This window comes from Anguilla anguilla, chromosome 1 (genome assembly GCF_013347855.1).
Source record: "Anguilla anguilla isolate fAngAng1 chromosome 1, fAngAng1.pri, whole genome shotgun sequence".
In the NCBI taxonomy this organism is placed as follows: Eukaryota; Metazoa; Chordata; class Actinopteri; order Anguilliformes; family Anguillidae; genus Anguilla; species Anguilla anguilla.
Genome location: NC_049201.1, coordinates 9,757,142 through 9,775,955, shown reverse-complemented (window position 1 = coordinate 9,775,955; position 18,814 = coordinate 9,757,142). Strand labels below are relative to the sequence as shown.

The following is an 18,814-nucleotide window of genomic DNA, read 5'->3' as shown; positions in this document are numbered from 1 at the left end:
TGAATCTGTGACAGTGCTCCGCATACCCGGTCAAAGAGTTGGAACTGTGAAAAGAAAATTATTATCGTTTAGCGAATGTGCACGAGACACACCCCTCCGACCCATCCTCTAGTTCCAGTCCTGGTGGAAGACAGCCACGGTGTCCCTGCAAGATCCCAGGAATTTGGGAACATGGGTGGGAGTGTCCATTGTTGTGGAACGACTTCCTATTGCTGCCGGACACAATGGGAGCATTCAAACTGAAGGGGCCCCAGCGAGAATTAACAGCCAACACAGGATAGGAGGTGACGTTTGTGTGAGAAACACACACTCTCCTCCAGGAGGAAGCCAGAGACCCACAGGCTACAATGTGACTTTGACACAGGACCTGCTTGCTTACTCAGTCTTTGCTGTACTTTCTTTGTCAAATGATGGCAGGCCACAGAAGAGAGGTTACAACCAAGCATTACTGATGATTACACGTATGTTAGATGGATATGAATTGAAACAACAGGTAAATTTCAGTTATAGTAGTTTAGTCTTGCAATGTAAACAAGGTCTGATTGCAGGACTAGGTTTCCTACCTCTACTCATCCTGTTTTACTCATGATATAAAAGTATGGCTCCAAAGGCAGTTTTCAAATTTCTCTATCAAATCTTCAGAAGTTTCCTAAGAATTTCTTCTTCAAAAACTTCATTATAGCGCAACCAACAGAACCAGGAACTTTTGGACGTGAGGAACAAGGTTTTTGACCTCACAAAACTTTCATCACGACTGCACTGGCAGTTTCACAAAACAAAAGAAAAGAAAACTGATCGATACACATCCAGAAACGTCTGCCTTTCGGTCTCAAGCATTTTTAGGGTCGATCAATATCATTTCCCATTTGGCAGAGCAGTGGCCCAGGGTGCTGACTTCCAGACGGACTCGGTCCACAGTCTCGCTGTCCGGCAGCAACCAGAGTCTCGCCAGCATCGCTGCCGTGTTCGGATCGAGCCTCGGGCCCTGGGAACCACGGCAGACTGCGCAGACCGCAGGTCCTTTTCCTTATACGCATCTCCGTAGCGACACCGTCACCGGCAAACATTCTGTAGATGATGACCGCCAAGATATCCCAAAAACCACCGCAGCATGTCGTCACCGTCGCTCCAGGGCTCATCGGCCATCAATCAGCCACTTTATTTCAGGGGGTACGGGGAAATTAAGTTTTGCGCAGTGTGACCTTTAGAGAATTCAAGACTTTTTCAAACTGGAGTCTGTCTGTGGGAACCTAAGAGTAATCATACACTGCCCTCTGCTGGGTACATGTATTATTACACTACTGCAGAATACAGAAGACGTGAGAAACACGCTAGTCATTGTATGAGGACATTAATGTATCTCCATAAAATTACTGAAGATGTGGTCCAAAAATTCAATATATAAACAAGTCTGTGCCTTGGGGCAGGCTTGTCAGCTGTGAAATCTTTTTAAATGCATTAGCTGTGATCACCAAATCAGAAAAGTTAAGAACATTTAAATAAAAATGATTTTTATTTTTTAAAATAAATGCATTTTTTACAGTCGAAAAACAGCAGGCCATGCACTGACAAACAAAAAAAAAGTTACAGGAAAACAAAACAGGATAAGCTTGCTTTTTTTCTAACTTCAGTTTATTAACGGCAATTTGTCTCAAACTCCAGCGGTTTAAAAGATCCTCTTTCATATTAGCACTATTTTTTATAATAGCACAGAGCAATTCTCAAATAATTCCAATTCTGTAAAAAAAAAAAAAAAAAAAAATCCAAAAAGTCACAAATATCCAACTTAAGGTGACATGAAATTAAAGAAGAAATGGGGGGGAAAAAGGACAGACGTATTGCATGTGCAAGAGGATTATAAAACCAGACTGAGGCCCAGGCATGCACAGCCAAAACACAGAGCATCGCTGGAGCTTCACAGAGCTGAGAGAAAAGAGGAAAACAGAAGTGATGATACACAAGCCCTTGGCAACAGTTTTTAAGGTTAAAATACAGAGGTGCGGCTGTTCTCTCTCTCCCCCTCTCTCTCTCCGACCTAGAGTTTGAGACTAGTGTTTTTTTTTTTTTTTTGTACATATATTCATATATATTTAAATCTTAAAAACTTGCTAAGACCTTAACATTGGCAGGCACAAATCTTCATACTTCACATAGTCAACAGATGGCTTTTTTTTATCCTTTCCTTTTTTTGGAGTAAACATTTCCAAAACCAGAAAAAGACCGACAAAAGAAACAAAAACTGTACAATTCTATAAAACTTGTGTTTTTACATTAGTTACAAAAAACTAATACTTCATTTAGCCTTCCTTCATACTCAGGAAAAATGGACTTTGCATATTTATTCTTAAAACTGGTGACCTATTGCTGGTGCGTAATAATATCATGGCATTGAATAATACTATATGGTGTAAGATTAAGAATCGCGATATGAAAAAGCGAGCGGGCCAAAAAAAAAAAAACAAGAGGATACACCTTCACAGAAAATCCTTCATGATCCAAAAAACACACACTACGAGCCGGCGTCTAATTCATGGCTGAGCCTTGGCTGTCCCTCCAAACTTTGGACACGTGTGGATATCACTGAAGAGAGGGGTGCGTGACCCCCCCCCCCCCCCCCCCTCCCGGAACCCCGAAAACCCCTAGAGAGGGTCTGAAGGGGCCCCAGGAAGAAGCCAGGCGGGGCGTCTCCGACACCCCTGACCCCAGGAGGAGGAAAGACTGGAAAACCAGAAGTTCTCCACAACACTGACACGTTAAACCATTAGAAGAGTAGCGGGAACCCAGCCTTGTGTCTTCTGATATGCTACCATGGCGACCAGCTCGGGCTGCCGGCTAGGGGAAATGCAGGCGTCTGCCAGGCTAACGCGAAGCGCACGGCAGCTACCTTTTTACATACTCTTATTTTCTTTTAGTGTTGAGCCTGACTAGGCTAAATTTAAAAAAAGAGAGGGCATTGCTATAAGAGGAACTTAAAACAGCTTATACGTATAGGGACTTCATTGCATTGTGGAAGTGCTTAGGTGTTACTTCATATAGATAGGAGAAAAAAACAAAACAAACAATCCTTCATCATAAGCCAGCCTGAAAGAGACCTTTGAGCGTGTCTGTGCTCCTCCCCACATCACCACGGCAGAATATTTCCATTCTGACTAAAACTGCGGCTGATTTTTTTTTGTGCCGATGAAAACTACCATTACGCAGACTTTACGTGACCGAACTGAGCTATGCATTACACTGGACTGACAAGGGAGCAGACTACCTGTGTTTATTCTGACTTCGACTGCAAAGTCTGTTAGAGGAAATTACTCCGAACTGCTTTCAATACACGGCTGGACAGCTGCTCACCACAGACAATATAAACAGACCAGAGGCACAGTCAGCGCATCCTTATGGGCGCAACAGAACCGCCTGACAAAGAATGCAAAAGTTAACAATAAATAGCTTAATTTTTCTTAGTAAGCAAAGCTGGATTTGTTTTTTTTTGTTGGCTATAAACATGATCAAGGGGGATTATTAAAACTCACGAAAAAAAAATAGATAGGTATGAGCTTATAGGCAAACAGGAAGAAGAGCACAGGTGCATGATGGGATGGAGAGGGACCGTGAGGAAAGGGGGGTTGTGGGAAACGCATGAGAGACATGCATGCGAGTCTGGCTGCATGGAGGAGAGAACGCTGCTCAGTGCAGCTGCCTCCCTTACTGCATATACTGCATCACAGCAGGAGGGGGTTCTGGGAAAATAAGGGGCGGGGACCTGCTGCAGGTTGGAGGCGGAACAACGGAAAGGCGTGGGGGCCCCCCTCTCCCCCTCCCCAAGTTCTCCAGATTGCCTGGACCGCATCAGCAAATAATCAGTGTCAGAAATGCATTGGTCAGCATAAACGCAAAAGGATTCATGTTTGAACAAAAACGGCATGAACCTGTCGAACTCCTGACACTGTTAGAAAAAAATAAAAATAAACCTTTACCCTAGCACCCCACCCCCACCCCCAACCCGCCCCCCTCCCCCCCGAACCCCGGCTTCCACCCGCTGGAGAGCGGGTCAGATCCAGCCGCTGGTCAGCTTGTAGAACATCTCCTCGTCCAGACTCTCGTTCTGGTCCTTGGCCCGCGTGGACAGGAAGATGTAGCCCCCGATGAACTCGTGCACCACCTTGCAGTCCACCTCTGCGCAGACGAAGGAGATGCTGGGCTCGTCGGCGAACTCCACCGTCACCTGCGAGCCGCAAACAGGGAGACATCACCACCACCCTCTGAATAGCAGGTTTTTTGGAATGTTTCTTCGATGTTCTAATAAAAATAGACTAGTTCTTGACTGAACATTCTAATGCTGATGTCATAATAACTACTGTTGACTGTGACATCAGCATTAGAATGTTCAGTCAAGAACATTCTTATCACATATTTGTGATATTACACACATTTTGAGTTAACTCAGTGTAGACATGGGATGACATCACTGCTTTGGGGAAACAAAGTGGGGTCACGGGGTGACCCCAGAGCGTTAGTGCACATAGCTCATAATCACTGAGCACAAAATCACGGGTCAGCGCAAGTAATCCAGAAGTGAGGCCGAGCGTGGCCCTGAGGGCTGTGTAATCTCTCGTCCGGCACGGTTAAAATAAGCACCATCTTTATCTCCCAGTTGACGTTCCACTGCTTCATGTTGCTGAAGCGCCAGGTCTTGATGGCGTCGCCGGTGCCGGGGTCCATGCGGATCAGCCTGTTGTAGGTGATCCCGATCAGCTCTTCCCTCTTCACACCGTGGAACCTGAGAGACGGGAGACACCGCGCTTGGTCACCAACAGCAACCCAAACCCCCCTCCGCTACTGACAGCCAATGGGGAGATCCAGAATTTACAATCACCTTACACTTTCCATGATTAATGTAAATCACTGTTTCTTAAGCAATGGGACGGGACCCAAAATGGGTCGTGGGTGTGCATGAAGTGAGTCCTGGAATAAGTCTGTAGTGCACTAGGCTGTGCTTGTATGAGTATTGCAAGGCTCCCAGGAAAGCACTTCATTTCTAAGTTGACTCCTGGCATTGAAAAGTATTTCTAATTTGGGTCCTGATATTTAAAAGTTTAAGAACCAGCCATGTAAATGAACAAATCCGGATTACACTTTACCTCAAGTCTACACCGGTTTGACGCTGGCTGTCCATATCCAGTTGTATTCTTGAGTAGATGAAAAACACCATTTCACATTGAATACATTTTACTGCAAACTGGACACAGTCCAGCTCTGTCACCTCTATGCCACAGTACTGTGCAGCTTGTTAGAGGCTAATTGTGGAATTAACCTTTACTGACCTGCTGATGACAGCCAAGACAAATTGGGACAGAGTGAGGGGAGATGTTCAGGGGCGAGAGAGAGAGGGAGAGAGAGATACTCACTTGGCCAGGAAGTGTGTGATCCCGAATTCTGGCAGCGACTGCCAGGCCTGGATGAAGCGCATCTTGGCCTCGATCAGGCTCATCTGGGCCACGTTCTGGTGAGCCTCCAGGATCCGGGCGGTGATCTGCGGGGAGAACATAGCCGTCACGGGTCTGGGTCTGGGTCCGGGTCCGGGTCCGAACCAGAGTCCGGCGCCACAGCGTCCTGTCGCCCCCCCCACCCCCGTGACCCAAGACCTCGTCGTGCTCCCCCCCCAAACCGTGGCGGGTGTACAGCAGCGCCCCCAGGTGGACCCCCACAGCCACCTCCCAGTGACAGCAGCGTTTCAAACCGGGCGTGTGCACGCAGCTCAGGGATTCGCCCCGCCTCAGAGACCGAAGGAAGCGTGCAGCCGTCCCACACACACCCCCCCCCCGCCGCCCCCCCCCCCATGAGGGCATCGCTTCAGCCGACCGCACAAAGCTGAGCGTGGAGCGGCGAGAGACCGACTGATGCGTGACACCCGGCCGCACACAGACGCGCCGCCGACCGGCTCTCCGGATGACGCGTACGCTAGGAGCCACGTAGCTGCCAGGGTGCCAACCGCAGCAGCAGCAGCCGCAGCAGCAGCAGCAGCTCAGACGGCAGGGCCCTGCGGTCTAGAGACTCAGTGGCATTCTCAGGTCAAATGCAGTAGCGGAGCGGAACATTCAGGAGGAGCTACTTCTAACGAGGCTCAGTGACCCGTGCGCCATCGCAGCCGGAACACGAGCGTCTCCACTTACCAAGTCCCTTATAGAGCCAGGCTGAAGAAGGGGGCGGAGGAAGAGGAGCGGAGAGAGAGAGAGAGAGAGAGAGAGAGAAAGACAGAAAGAAAGAAAAGAGGCAATGAGAACAAGCAAATCAAGCAGAGGCAAACAAATGTTAAACAGCAAAACAACAAACAGCAGAAGACAAATAACAGAAAAAAAACAGAAATCAAAACACTAAAGCCAGGAGAATTTGAAGAGAAGACTCATGGAGTGCGTTCTAGCGATAGAAGAGGGAGGAGCCACTGTGTCTGTTGGGCCAATCAGAGTCCGGAGGGTTACGGAGATCCAGGCAGCTGCAACAAACTCATTTCTTGTTCGCGTTCCAGTAACGACAGGCACCAATTACTGCTGTTTGCCACATTAATATGCAAATCAACTTTTAATGTCTGCAATGAAACACAGTTCATGTGTATACTCATCAAATAAAACTTTTTATGCACATAGCACATAAGCAAATTAGCTTTCCACATAATATTCACCAAGATTTCTATCATTCAAACCTTTATTACTTCCTTTAATTGACTAAGAGTTACTGATGCCTACTACCGCAGGAAAACCGGTGAAAAATGTCATGACTTCTTTTGTGTTGTTTAGTCTGTGCACCCAGAGTTGTAGTTTTTATTATTTCCACTGGGTGGTGCTGCATACTTAAAGCCCTCCTGAAAAGTGCACTCGAAAGGCAACAGCTAGGTCAGATTTTTCGAGCGATATCCACCATGTTTGTTATTGTGCCTGTGAGGTTTGCTGTTCCGTCGTAAACTGGATGTTTAGCCAAAATGTCAGCTAATCTCCCTCCTGGAAAATTCCAAGGGATATCCTTAGGGATCAGAACATGGAAGCCGCATCCAGGGAGCCCTAAGAGGGGGGGAAGTACGGCTAAACTGCGCTACTCTCACGCAGACCAGAGCCGCCGCATTCCCAGGTCCCCCAGCCCATTTCCTGTGTTGTCGGCCGTGACCCCACCCCCTCCGACTGTCCGGTGTCGGGGCGGCTCTGCCATTTTGTGCTCCTCACAGAAGCGGGACGGGACCGGCTGAGCCGGAGGGTGGGACAGGACGGTAGGCCCCAGAGAGCTGGGGGCAGAGTCACAAGCCTCCCTATACGGGGCCACCGGAACACGCCCCGCTGCGGTTTGGGAGGGGTGGGGACCGATCGCTTCACGCATTTACACCACCGTCCCGTGTCTGGGTGGGCCAAGTCATTTTAAATGACATTCAGTTACCAGTTATTTTTAGCTAACAAGCAGCTATTATATCAACCTCATGCTTACCCTGAAAATGAAATATGTAGGCTTATTCTCGTTACGGGTGTGAAAGTCATTCATTCAGAGTCCTCTTCCTGCCTGCGGTCCTTGCCGACCAATAAGACTTCACTACTGCAGGCTACAGTAAGCAGCCAGAGACTGAAAAGCACTCAGCCATGGCTTCCTACCCACCCTACAGAAAAAGCGGCCGTCTAATCTAAAGCACATTGGCTGCAAAACACACAGTTGCAATACGTGGGCAATAAATAAATGTCACTGTAAAAATATTAACTCAATTGGAAGCGTGTTTGATAAATGCGGGGCCTTATCTAAGCCTTTTCTTGGAGCCGGCTGGGCGTGTTTCCTCACTGTCCTGGACTCCCCTTGGAGGGAAGAGGCACGTAAGAGGGAGGGCAGGGGAAGGGGGGGGGGGGGGCAGGGGGGGGGGGGGCTCACATTCCTCTGCAGGACAGCCAGATGCCAGGCGTCCAGCTGGGAGCCAGCAGCCAATGCTCTGTCAAGCCCTACTTAAGAGTAAACACCAGAGCACCTCCTCCTCCTCTCCCCCCTCTCTCTACTCCTGTCTCTTCCCCTCCCTCCCCCTTTCTCTACTCCTGTCCCTCCACCTCTCTCTAACACTCTCTACCCCTCTCTCTACCCCCCCTCCCTTTCCCCTCTCTCTATCCCTCTTCCTCTCCCTTCCCCTCTCCCTACCCCTGTCCCTCCACCTCTCCCTCTCTCTACCACTCTCCCTCTCCCTCCCTGCCAGGTTATATAGCCTGCCTGACGTTACTGTGACATGTGATCACAAGAGCGGAAAGTTTCTGAGCCCCAGTCGCTCGTATCTTACTGGACTTACTACCCCCCCCCCCCCCCGGCAGGTACCTGTTTGTTCTTGTACTTCTTGAGGTACCGCGGCGACACCAGGCACTCGGGGTTGATGTCGGTGTTGATGGGCTCGGCGATGAAGGGCGGGTCGGGGTTCATGTGCTGCATCTTGAGGAAGGACAGGATGTTCTGCACCTCCAGGTTGTAGGAGCTGTCCGCCATGGTCTTCCCTTTGGAGGCCAGGCGGCAGGCCGCCATCCAGTGGGCGTACTGCTTCTCCTGCGGACGGAGGCGCGGGGGAGAGGAGCTCTGATCACACGGCACACGCGAGCCCGCTGACCTCCCGCAGCTCTTCACAGGAACAGGAGTACGCCAAGCGCTCGGGAAACGGTATCAGCTGATCACAGCCACATGCGCACTTATACACAGTCACGCAAAACCGCCTGAACTTATGAACCCTCCGATAAACTGGAAGAGACTGACTCATCACTGAACATTTGGCACTTAGATCGACTGGGACATATGTTGCCATTTTCTGTACTTACGTTGATATATCTGTCCACGTTTTCTATTTATCCAATAATCATTTCTACTCATCGAATTCACTATTTTCTAGGGTTGCATGGGGAAAATCTTAAGCATACAATTAAAAAAGTTGTCATTTCTTTCCTTTTTTAATTTTGTGAAAAAAAGTTAAGTGGAACACAAATGCAATGGTTCCTCCCAGCTACTAGAGGGGGCTAGAGCGCCACACTCACCATGTCACACCGCAGCCAGATCTCGTTCATGCCCTCGGCCACAGGGATTAGCAACTTGATGTTGAATTTCTGACCGGAGATGTTGACGTCTGGTGTCACCTCACAACCTACAGAGATAAATTGGAAGGAGGATTGGCAAATCAGAATTACAGCCTCTTCTTATTTGTAAAAAAAAACAAAAAAAAAACAGGTAAAAAATGGCGGGCACGGTTACTGGGAATGATTAGCCTTTATAGCCAGACGCGCTAAATGTTCTCGCCTCTCAGATTCATTTGGTGGGCAGGGGTCCCGTGGGCTTCCTCTTTGCTCTTGTAGCAGGAAATCGTGATGTCCTTGAACGTGCACCAGTACTGTTTATAGCCCTTTAGCGTCAGTTTCTTTGGCCTGCAAGATGGAGCAGAAATCTATTAGGCCACAAGCGCTAAAGCAAACCTCCACTTTGTAGCCCGAGCCAAGAGCCTGACGGCGAGCCTTTTTTTCCCTACACCCCCCCCCAAACCCCACAATGCAGGGTAGTGGCCTCTGAGTCAGCACTGCAGCCTATGGCCAGGACCATGGAAGCCAACTCTGGAGAAAATACAGCCGTAAAGGCAGAGTAACAGGACTCCTCTGACACAGGGTTTACTGGAAACTCCAGCCCCCGGAGCCGCAGAGCTGACCGAAGCTGGTGAGCAGCAGCACACATCCAAGCGGGACAGGTCATGACCCCTCATTGTTCTTCTAAGGGGCCTGGAACATTTCCTTCTCCCCCCCCCGCCCGCACCTCTGCTTTTACCTTCAAAATCCTAAAATGGAGCCAGATGCTGGGTTTTTTTTTTTAATCCGCCGTTTTTATGTACGTGAATACCGGCCTGCTATTTCAGTCACAAATCTTATCTCCAGATATCTGATATAACAATGTCTTTAAGACTTAAGCATTCCTTAAAATTACAAAGCGTGTCAATTAAACAATGTAAATGAGCCAATAAAAACATAAATAAACACTTAAAGTCTTGTTCTCATTCCCGTCAAACTTACTTGAATACTTTCACATAGTCAGCAAGTTCCGGAATGGACGTGATGTCACCCTGATAGAAGAGAAATATTTGAAATATTAGATGCACAGTCATAGGGACGTATACAGAAAAAAGCATGCCAGGGGCACTGGGAGCAAGTTTTTTCTTTGTTTACATACATTTGTTGTTGCACCTGGGCATACCTGACTGAACTTGACATTTACATGAACCTTAATGTTCTAACCCCTACCACAACAAAACAAGGGTGAGAATGAAAAGCAAATGTCAAGCAAACAAGAAAATCTCCAGCAAAAATTATTTTAAAACCATAATCCATGTCTTGGATACTGAAACGCTGGCCAGAGAGTTGGTGCAGGGTGGGATTTTGCAGGGCTTTATGGATGGATGGATGGATGGATGGATGGATGAGCGGATGAGCAGAGAGGTGGAGGCACCGTACCAGCGTGTTGGAGGTCTTCCCTCCCTCCAGAGTGATCTCCAGGTCGGAGAGGGCGGCGTCCACCTCGTCCACCTCCTTCTCGCTGTTGTTCATGTGGTTGTCCGACGACATGATGGACAGCTTGTTGATGTGGTACTGTGAGTGGGGGGTGACAGACAGACAGACGGTGCTTCGGTACAACGGACAACAGACGTCTGCTACCCTGAGACACCATCGGTTCGGTGGAAGGTGAACTGGGGGGAAGAGGGGCGTGGAACTTCAACTTAAACTTAAAAATCATACACGTGGGAGCCTTGTTCCAGAATATGTGACGTGAGTTAAGTCTCTACATTATAGATGGGCCAACCATTAAACATCATGAAGCAGCTGTGTGTAGAGTACATACACATATACATTAGGTAAACCCAGTGGATTAAGGCCAGATCCACAGAACGTATATTCCTTGATGACTCCCACACAATTTCGTCTGTCAGCTCAAAGCACTAAATACAGCCTGTTGACAAACGGCATTTGTAAAGTCAACCCCACGTGAATGCATGCACAGCTGCACACAGCGTAGCGTGTTTCAGGACACGGGCTCACGCTCGGAGCTCTGCGGCCGGCTAGAATTTCAGAACGCGGGACAAACGCTTCCCCCGAAGCGTCATCGGCCGTAAATGTGAGGAGAAACGAGAGAGGCCGCGGATATTTGAAAAACCAGCAGGGTTTGATAAGACCCAACCGCGCAAGACCCGAATGAAATTTCTCCACAGACCGTAAAGTCCTGTCCTGTCCGTGCTCCTCCAACAGCCTGCAAACTCTTGCCTCTTTCAGGTCCTCTCAAATGTCTCTTTGACATTTCTGTCTTCTCCGCATCACGTCATAACCCTCCTCCTCCTCCTCCTCCACTTCCTTTCTTTTCCTCTTTCGCAGCTGTCCGTATCAGTCTTCACTTTTTCAACCTCATTTCCCTTGTGCGCCGTTTTTGCCGTCACACTGTAACCTCATTAACTACTACCTGACCTGGCAAATAACTAGCGGCCAGCAATATCCTGCGCTACACGTGCTAATGCTATTGTACACAAAAGGCTGGGAGGACAAAGCCGCCTCAATAAGACAGCAGCGATTAGCCGTCAATCGTTGTGCACAAGAATAATTAGGAGCGGTCAGGGTATTGAGGGACGAGGCGCAGTTGTAGTTGCAGTAATTAATTCCTAATGACAGGACAGACGGACACTAAGGTTTTCCATCAAGGTGTCTGCCACAGGTCAACAAGTGACTTCAATATCCCATGGCTGCTCAAACATTTGCGTTGGTTCTCTGAAGTAATGAAGGGTCACCAAACGCAAGCATTTGCTATTGAAACTACAGTACTGTATGTCTGTAGCAATTAGCCGTCTAGCTAGCGGTCGCAAAATTGGCCACCTCACTTGAAAAGAATTTCAGTTCGTAAAGCGGTTATTTAAGATGAAAAACATAACAACAAAGGATCACAAAAAACAAGCACAAAGTTTGATCTTGCTTGCCATTAGCTCCAAGGCCTGGCAACTGCACAATTCTACAGGTGAGCAGCTCTAGCTGGATGACGAGCTAGCCGCTCATTAAAAAGCCATGAAATATCTGCTTAAAGAGAACCAGCAGGGATTTGGGTCTTGTGTACATGCTCAAAGAGAACCAGCAGGGACCTGGTCTTGAGTACATGTTTAAAGTGAACCAGTAGGGGAACTGGTCTTGAGTACATACTTAAACAGAATCAGCAGGGAACTGGTCTCGTGTACATGCTTAAAAAGAACCAGTGGGGACCTGGTCTTGGGTACATGTTTAAAGAGACCCAGCAGGGAGCTGGTCTTGTGTACATGCATATGGAGACCCAGCAGGGAGCTGGTCTTGTGTACATGCATAAAGAGACCCAGCATGGAGCTGGTCTTGTGTACATGCATATAGAGACCCAGCAGAGAGCTTGTCTTGTGCTGTATGTCAGCGATGGTGGAGTGAACCTGCCACAAGGCCCTCTGCAGGGGCGCTAACAGACCCCCGGCCCACAGCAGCACACGGAGGACGAGAGGGACGGGGAGAGCTTTCATGTTCCATTCCTACATCACTCACCACTCAGCTACTAACCCCTACCCCCCTACCCCCAGCCCAGAGTCCCTAACCCCAAAACACCAGTCCCAAACCCCTCAGCCCCCAGTCCCAAGCCTTTAAACACTAGCCTATAAACCCCTCAGCCCCCAGAATCAAACCCCCTGCCCCTAACCAACAAACACCAGCCCCAAACCCATCAGTCCCAAACCCCCAAACCCTTAGCACATAACCCCCCTACCCCCAGCCCCATGAGCCAGCCACTAACCCTCCCAGCCCCCAACTCCCAGCCCCCCAGTGACTGCAGATATAGACAGATAGACGGCCATTACTGTTTCTGCTGAAACGCAGGGATAATTACTATACTTAGCCAAGCTGACATTTCCAGGTGAAAGGTCTACACACACACACACACACACACACACACACACACAGAGCACAGGATGACTTCCTCGCTGAAACCCAACCTGAATTCCCACTCGTGGAACGCACCGGCAAGGCCATTTACTAAACCAAGCTACAGTAAAGTATGGACTCCCAAAATGACACAGGCTGAGGACGCTGTAGAACAGTGAGAAATACTGAATTGACAATGTGCAGTAATGGACACCCAGATGAAAACAGGCCCCCTCTACTGGTTTGGCAGGGCAGGGTGGGGCGGGGCGGGCTGGGGCGGGGCAGAGCTGACCTGGGTGGTCCTGCCAGACCCAGTTCCGGGGGCGCCCTATATTTACCCTCGGTGAGGACAGTGTGGCGTCCTCAGGTCGTGTCAGTCAGCTTTACGAGGGTCAGAAATAGCAGAGCCACACAGAGCCAAGGGGGCTCAAATCCCCCCCATGGGCATTACTCACCCCCCTCTCCCATTCCAACCTCCCCCTCCCTTGTTACTGACGTCATGTTACATTTACATTTCTAGAATTCACTTTCCTATTATCCCTCCATTTAAGGTCTATAATAATGTTCTGACCATGGACTTCATCCCAAAGCCCTCTGGTTTTCAGCCTGTAGCTAAAGCGCTACTGCAGTAGCCTCCCTGTACACCACACTCAGCAGCAGGGTCAGGACTGTAAACTCCTGCCCCTGCAGGGGCCCTCAGAGCCCGTTCAGCGCTAAAGCTCCCCTCCGGGCAACAAGCCCATCTAATTCATTAACCGAGCAACAGGCACACTGCCCACAAGAGACAGAGAGAGAGAAACAGAGAGGGAGAGAGAGAGAGAGAGAGAGAGACAGAGAGAGAGAGTGAGAGAGAGAAACAGAGAGGGAGAGGGAGAGAGAGAGAGTGAGAGAGAGACAGAGAGAGAGAGAGAGAGAGAGAGAGAGAGAGACAGAGAGAGAGAGCACTGCAGGCTTTCAGTCTGCCGCCGTGGTAAGCAACACCGCGAGAGGACCGATTGAGAGGGCACACGGTCACATTCCTCTTCCCCCCTCCACCCCCAACTGCCGCGCTCTCCCGCCGTGACGAGTCCAGGGGGGGAGTGGGACTCGCGGTTTCCCCCTCTCACCTGCAGGGCGGCGAACATCATCATCTCCTCCTCGGTGCACTCGATCTCCTCCAGCAGGATGGCCCACTTGGCCTGCTCGTAGAGCTGGTTCACCCGGATGGCGTCATACTGTGGGGGGGCGAGAACACGTGGTTAGCCCCCTCCCCCTTTCCCTCAACCCCCCCAACCCCCCATATCTGGGAAACAAACAGATCGGATGACCACTTCCTGGTGACCGTTTCGAAGCGGTAAAGGCTCACCTTGGGGTTGAGGTCGAAGAAGCTGTGATACTTGAACCGCAGGAGCAGCACCTCGTTCTCTTTCACGTCCTGCTCCATCAGAGATCTGGAGGAGTCCAGCCACCTTCAGACACGGGGAAGAGGCGGTGTCATTGCTTCAAACTTACCTGTGCCACACACACACCCATGAGGGCCTGGGTCACACTCAAGTGCAGTTCCCTTGAATTAAGTGCACAGCCATAAGGACTGTCAACTGTCGGTTACGAGTGCCTTTCAGCTTACAGTTGAACCCAAAAGACCAAACAGTGGTTCGGTAGAGTTATCAGACCACTCACCCCTGGTTGATCTTGGCCTTATCCAGGAGGCTCTGAGGCTTGTAGAGTTTGACCAGGATGTCAGGGCTGGAGATTGGCTGGCTGACGGCGAGGATGCTGGGATTGCCCTCGGACAGGGGGCTGTCCCCGAACCAGGCCGAGGTGGGGGACAGGGGACTCCCGTCGCGAGAGTCGTAGGTGGGGGTCATGGTTTTGCTGTAGAGCCCGGGGCTGGAGTAGATGCTCCCTGCAAGGAACGCTGGTTTAAGCAGAGTGCTGACGGCCACGTGTCACAAAGCCAACGAAATCCGCGCAGCTACAGAAAGTGAATGCTTCCACAGCAGACCTGCAGCACATTCAGCACTCCTGGGTGATTTACACACGCAAAACAAAAACAGAACGATAAAATCTGCCAGTGCTGTCTATGCCAACATGCAGCTGCACAGGACAATCACCATCCACCATTCCAGGAACGCTGACAGGCAACTACAGCACAGCGAGTGGACACACACACGCACAAGGACATGCACGTACAAACGCATCCTCACTCATACGCACTCACACACTCCCACTCACACACACTCACTCGCATACTCACACACACACATATACTCACTCACACACACACACACACACACATATACTCACTCACACACACACACACACACACACACACACACTCACACACACTCACTCGCATACTCACACACACACACACATATACTCACTCACACACACACACACACACACGCGCGCACAAGGACATGCACGTACAAACACATCCTCACTCATACGCACTCACATACTCCCACTCACATACACTCACTCGCATACTCACACACACACATACACTCACACACACACACACACACACACGTGAGGTAGCACAGTTCCCAGAGGCTGGCTCCTCTGATTGTGGGCGTTTCATTACCAGCGTATGGAAAAATGCGTGGAGCAGTAAAGCTCTTTCCTTGAGAACAGAACCGAATCCCATAGTTCACATGGAGGAATAGCAAAAATAGTCGGTCAGATTTGTGTCTTCCTTTGAACGTACAGGACCATGCGTGTAAACTCAACCCAAGTTACAATGAAGGCGGTTCGATCAGGGACAAGCGCTTTGCGATGGCTGAAGTAAATCTCCCTCCTCGATGTCTGACCCCCACCAAGCACAAAAGCTCATCACCACTGCACAACACAAGCAAGCAAAAAAAAATCGGTATTATTTGGGGTGTCAAAGCCGTGCTTCTGGAGGGACAGGAAGTGGTCCGAGGCAGAGGTCATGAGAACATGAGGCAGGCCAGGGGAGGCCTTCCCTGTGGGTTTTTCGGGAGGGCTCGTGAGGCTTCTCATAAACACAGAGGAGGGTCGTCTCCAGGCTTCGGCTCGGACACGTTCCCGAGGAGTCCCAAACAGCCAGAGCGCGCCGATAAGGGCGCAGCCCGCGCGGGTCCACCGCCCGGCCAGGCCAGCGCCCCTCAGAAGCCCGGCTCCCAACCGTGAGCAGCTCTCAGCAATGACACACAGCACACAAAGCAGTGCTTCCACACGGGGAGTGAGCTCCATCTCCTAATGGCCAAAGCCTGTCATGTGACCGGCTCAACTATTTCCCTATTGGACAAAGTCTGTCAGGTGACCACTCCAGCAGGTGTGGGTGGGTGGGGGTGGGGAGGGTGGGGGGTGGGAAAGCAGTGCAGAAAGAGAAAAACAGGACTCCTTACCTTTGACAGGTCCGATGTATATAACCTCAGAGGCTACAGCAGTGAAGAAAAGCAGAGGAAGAGGAAAAAAAGAGGACAGATTAAAGAAATGGATAGTGGGGAGACGAAGGGACGGACAGGAAAAGGAACACCCGGGCTGCGACCACAGCATCAGTCTGTGACGGACCCAGAACCGCTAGCTTAGCTTAGCTTAGCTTAGCTCACACAAGAGGGTGAACCAATAGGCCTAGCATAGCGGTACCAGAACTGAAGGACCCAACGCACACGTCAGGCACCTCCCTCCACCTCTCCGTTCGGTCACGCCGTACGTGACTGGCAGGGGATGCATCCGAAACCTCCAGGCAGACAGACAGGCTGCGGTGGAGGTGCGAGCCGGACCGGGCCCAGCCCAGCTCCGCTTACGCGCCGAAAGGAGAGGCGGGATCTGCCCGGGCGCAGCTGGAAGTGCCACTCACCCAGCGGAACAGGCCCCGATTTCACACAGGCCAGCTTCCCACACACCGAGCACTCGAGCTGGCTCACTACCAGCAGCTAGCCCGGTAGCACAGTAGCACACGCGCCGCTAGGGATGTGTGGACTTCCTGCGCTCCTCATATCAACTTCCATCAGCTGCTGTTAGCAACATGCTAAATATGAACCCACTGAAAACAAATTAGCATACCGAGTTAACCCTCCCATGCATGCAATGCTAAGCGCAGAGACGCTCCTATTCGAGTCAAGCCAGCGCACCGATTTTCAATGGTGTGGAAGTTGATTTTTACCATGTGTGGCATGATTCAGCTAATCCTGTTCGGCCTGCATTGTTCCGACTGCCTCCGAATGGCTCAAATCAGCGTTAGAAAATAATCTGGCAGGAGAACTGAGAGCCATTTGTATGCAGTAAATCGTATGCGCTTACAAAGCACAGCAATGGTGGGAAACGGCCAATCGCAAGGCTTAGAAAATAAGACCATTATCCACACACAATTACGCACACCAGCGCAATGTGACCAGTGCAACATGGGTAATGGGTAATCCCCATATTTCTCACCAGCGGAGTAATTTCTCCGGTGAGAAAAACGTACAATGGCTTTTTGACAGCAGCATGTAGCTGGCTTGTTTGATGTTGTTTGATGTGAAAGGGGAGGGGCTCAGGAATGAGCAGGCAAGCCCTACGCATCCAATCAGAGTGAACTGTGGGCAGGGCGGCAGGGCAATGGGTTTGCACACAACTCAAGGCCACAGGGGTGCTACTGGAGGGGGGGAGGGGGCAGGGTTTACCAGCCCTGAGCTGTGGACACACACTGAGCAGAGCCCCATAGCTCCGCCCCCCCCAGGCCTGATCCTTATCCCACATGTCTGCATGTGGGCTGGGGGCCAGGGGCCAGGGGCCGGGGGCCAGCGTTCTCCCCCCCTCCCCCCTCCCCCCCTCCCCCCGCCCACACCAGCGCACAGAGCTCCTGAACTCTGAACCGCTGTCCGCCCCTGCAAACACCTCCACGGCAGGAGGGGCCAGCTCCGAGCCCACAGGAAGCAGAAGACAGGAAGTCGCCAGGTACGGCACTGAAAGATGTGCCTTCGCAAGAAAAACAGCCCGCTAACAATAAAAGAGCCTTCCTCCACTGGGCTGAGTGTGGGGGCCGTGCAGATTACGCTGTATTTATGATCTTATCAGGCAGACCAGCCCTGGACCAGAATGCCGGGTCCAAAAGCACTTTAACTGCCTTCCCCTAGAGAGTACATAACTTGCTGCAGCTTGTGAGTATTTAAATTGCCTCTCCTAGTTCTCATGATCTCCTGAGAAGGATGAAAAACTTCAGGAATTAAAAACGCTTAATTTTTATGTTGGTGCAGCCCCCCCCCCCCCCCCCCCCAGCCCCCCACCCCTACTCCTACTGCATACTGACAGTCCCCTGCTCTGCTCTGGGCTGAAATGGCTCTCCAGGCCGGGGCCCGGGGCCCGTCACCCTGCAGGGGCCACACGCGGGGCCACAGAGTGAGCTTATCTGCTGGACGAGCAGTCTGTGCCGGACGGGAGAGGCAGGGGTGGGGACAAAGGACCCCATTCATGACAAACTAACTGCGATGGCGGCAAGATGTGGCGCTCCGGTAACGCCCCCCCCCACCCCCACCCCCCCGCAACAATCCGTGCACTTCATTACGGGCGGGGCCAGGGCAGGGCCCAGCGCCCCCGATTGGGCTTTAAAACGGCGGGGACCCTCAGCAGGCCGCCAGCTATGCGCGGAATCCCAGCCATCCCCTCTCCGCAGCCAGGGAACACGCAACATGTCAACGGGCTGCACTTCAGCCCGAAAAACGCTGCCACCGCGTCGTCAGCGCCCCGGCGCCCGGCTAGCTCTGAGGAAGAGGGGGGGGCGCGGGTGTACCTGATCCAGGGGTGAGCAGAGGCCCCTCCATTTCCAGGGCCTCCTCTTCCTCCGCGTCCTCCAGCTTCTTCTTCTTCTTTTTGGGGTCCCGTGGTTTGCGGAGTAGGGACAGTTCCTCGGGGTGACGGATATCTGGAAGGAAAAGGGGGCGGGGGTCACA

At 51.0% G+C, this 18,814-nt stretch overlaps 1 protein-coding gene across 4 annotated transcripts in view; it reads right to left on the bottom strand.

The window, feature by feature from the left end:
- Positions 1–4,010: 4,010 nt before the first annotated feature.
- fermt2 (fermitin family member 2) overlaps positions 4,011–18,814 on the bottom strand; it is a 41,713-nt gene continuing 26,909 nt past the window's right edge. The window contains exons 4-17 of one of the 4 annotated variants that reach the window (XM_035431087.1): positions 18,655–18,786; positions 16,289–16,321; positions 14,592–14,817; positions 14,278–14,380; positions 14,039–14,146; positions 10,476–10,610; positions 10,038–10,087; positions 9,280–9,404; positions 9,021–9,127; positions 8,320–8,541; positions 6,165–6,185; positions 5,400–5,524; positions 4,630–4,771; positions 4,011–4,216 (exon numbers count right to left, since the gene is read on the bottom strand). In XM_035431087.1, coding sequence (XP_035286978.1) covers positions 4,043–4,216; positions 4,630–4,771; positions 5,400–5,524; positions 6,165–6,185; positions 8,320–8,541; positions 9,021–9,127; positions 9,280–9,404; positions 10,038–10,087; positions 10,476–10,610; positions 14,039–14,146; positions 14,278–14,380; positions 14,592–14,817; positions 16,289–16,321; positions 18,655–18,786 — 1,703 coding nt within the window. In that variant the 3' untranslated portion in view covers positions 4,011–4,042. The remainder of the gene's footprint in view (positions 4,217–4,629; positions 4,772–5,399; positions 5,525–6,164; positions 6,186–8,319; positions 8,542–9,020; positions 9,128–9,279; positions 9,405–10,037; positions 10,088–10,475; positions 10,611–14,038; positions 14,147–14,277; positions 14,381–14,591; positions 14,818–16,288; positions 16,322–18,654; positions 18,787–18,814) is intronic. The other 3 variants (XM_035431096.1, XM_035431105.1, XM_035431111.1) reach the window with 3 other exon arrangements.